Source organism: Panthera uncia, chromosome F1, assembly GCF_023721935.1.
Source record: "Panthera uncia isolate 11264 chromosome F1, Puncia_PCG_1.0, whole genome shotgun sequence".
NCBI classification, from domain to species: domain Eukaryota; kingdom Metazoa; phylum Chordata; class Mammalia; order Carnivora; family Felidae; genus Panthera; species Panthera uncia.
Window position 1 is genome coordinate 9175421 of NC_064813.1, and position 279 is coordinate 9175699.

A 279-nucleotide genomic window follows, 5' to 3' on the forward strand; every position below is an offset into this window, starting at 1 on the left:
ACTCCAGGAAGAGGCGGGGGAGGGGGTATTCCCACTCCAGGAAGAGGGGGAGGAGGGGGTATTCCCACTCCAGGAAGAGGGGGAGGAGGGGGTATTCCCACTCCAGGAAGAGGAGGGGCAGGGGGTATTCCCACTCCAGGAAGAGGGGGGGGAGGTGGTATTCCCACACCGGGAAGAGGAGGGGGAGGGGGTATTCCCACACCAGGCAGAGGAGGGGGAGGAGGTATTCCCACACCTGGCAGAGGAGGGGGAGGAGGTATTCCCTCACCTGGCAGAGGA

The 279-nt window shown here is 64.2% G+C and overlaps 1 protein-coding gene across 1 annotated transcript in view; it reads right to left on the reverse strand.

The window, feature by feature from the left end:
- The window catches only part of FMN2 (formin 2), a 346387-nt gene that overhangs the window by 250901 nt on the left and 95207 nt on the right, over nt 1-279 (reverse strand). Inside the window, 1 exon segment of the mRNA XM_049635319.1 lies at nt 1-278. This exon segment is cut by the window's left edge and continues 411 nt beyond it. Coding sequence (XP_049491276.1) covers nt 1-278 — 278 coding nt within the window.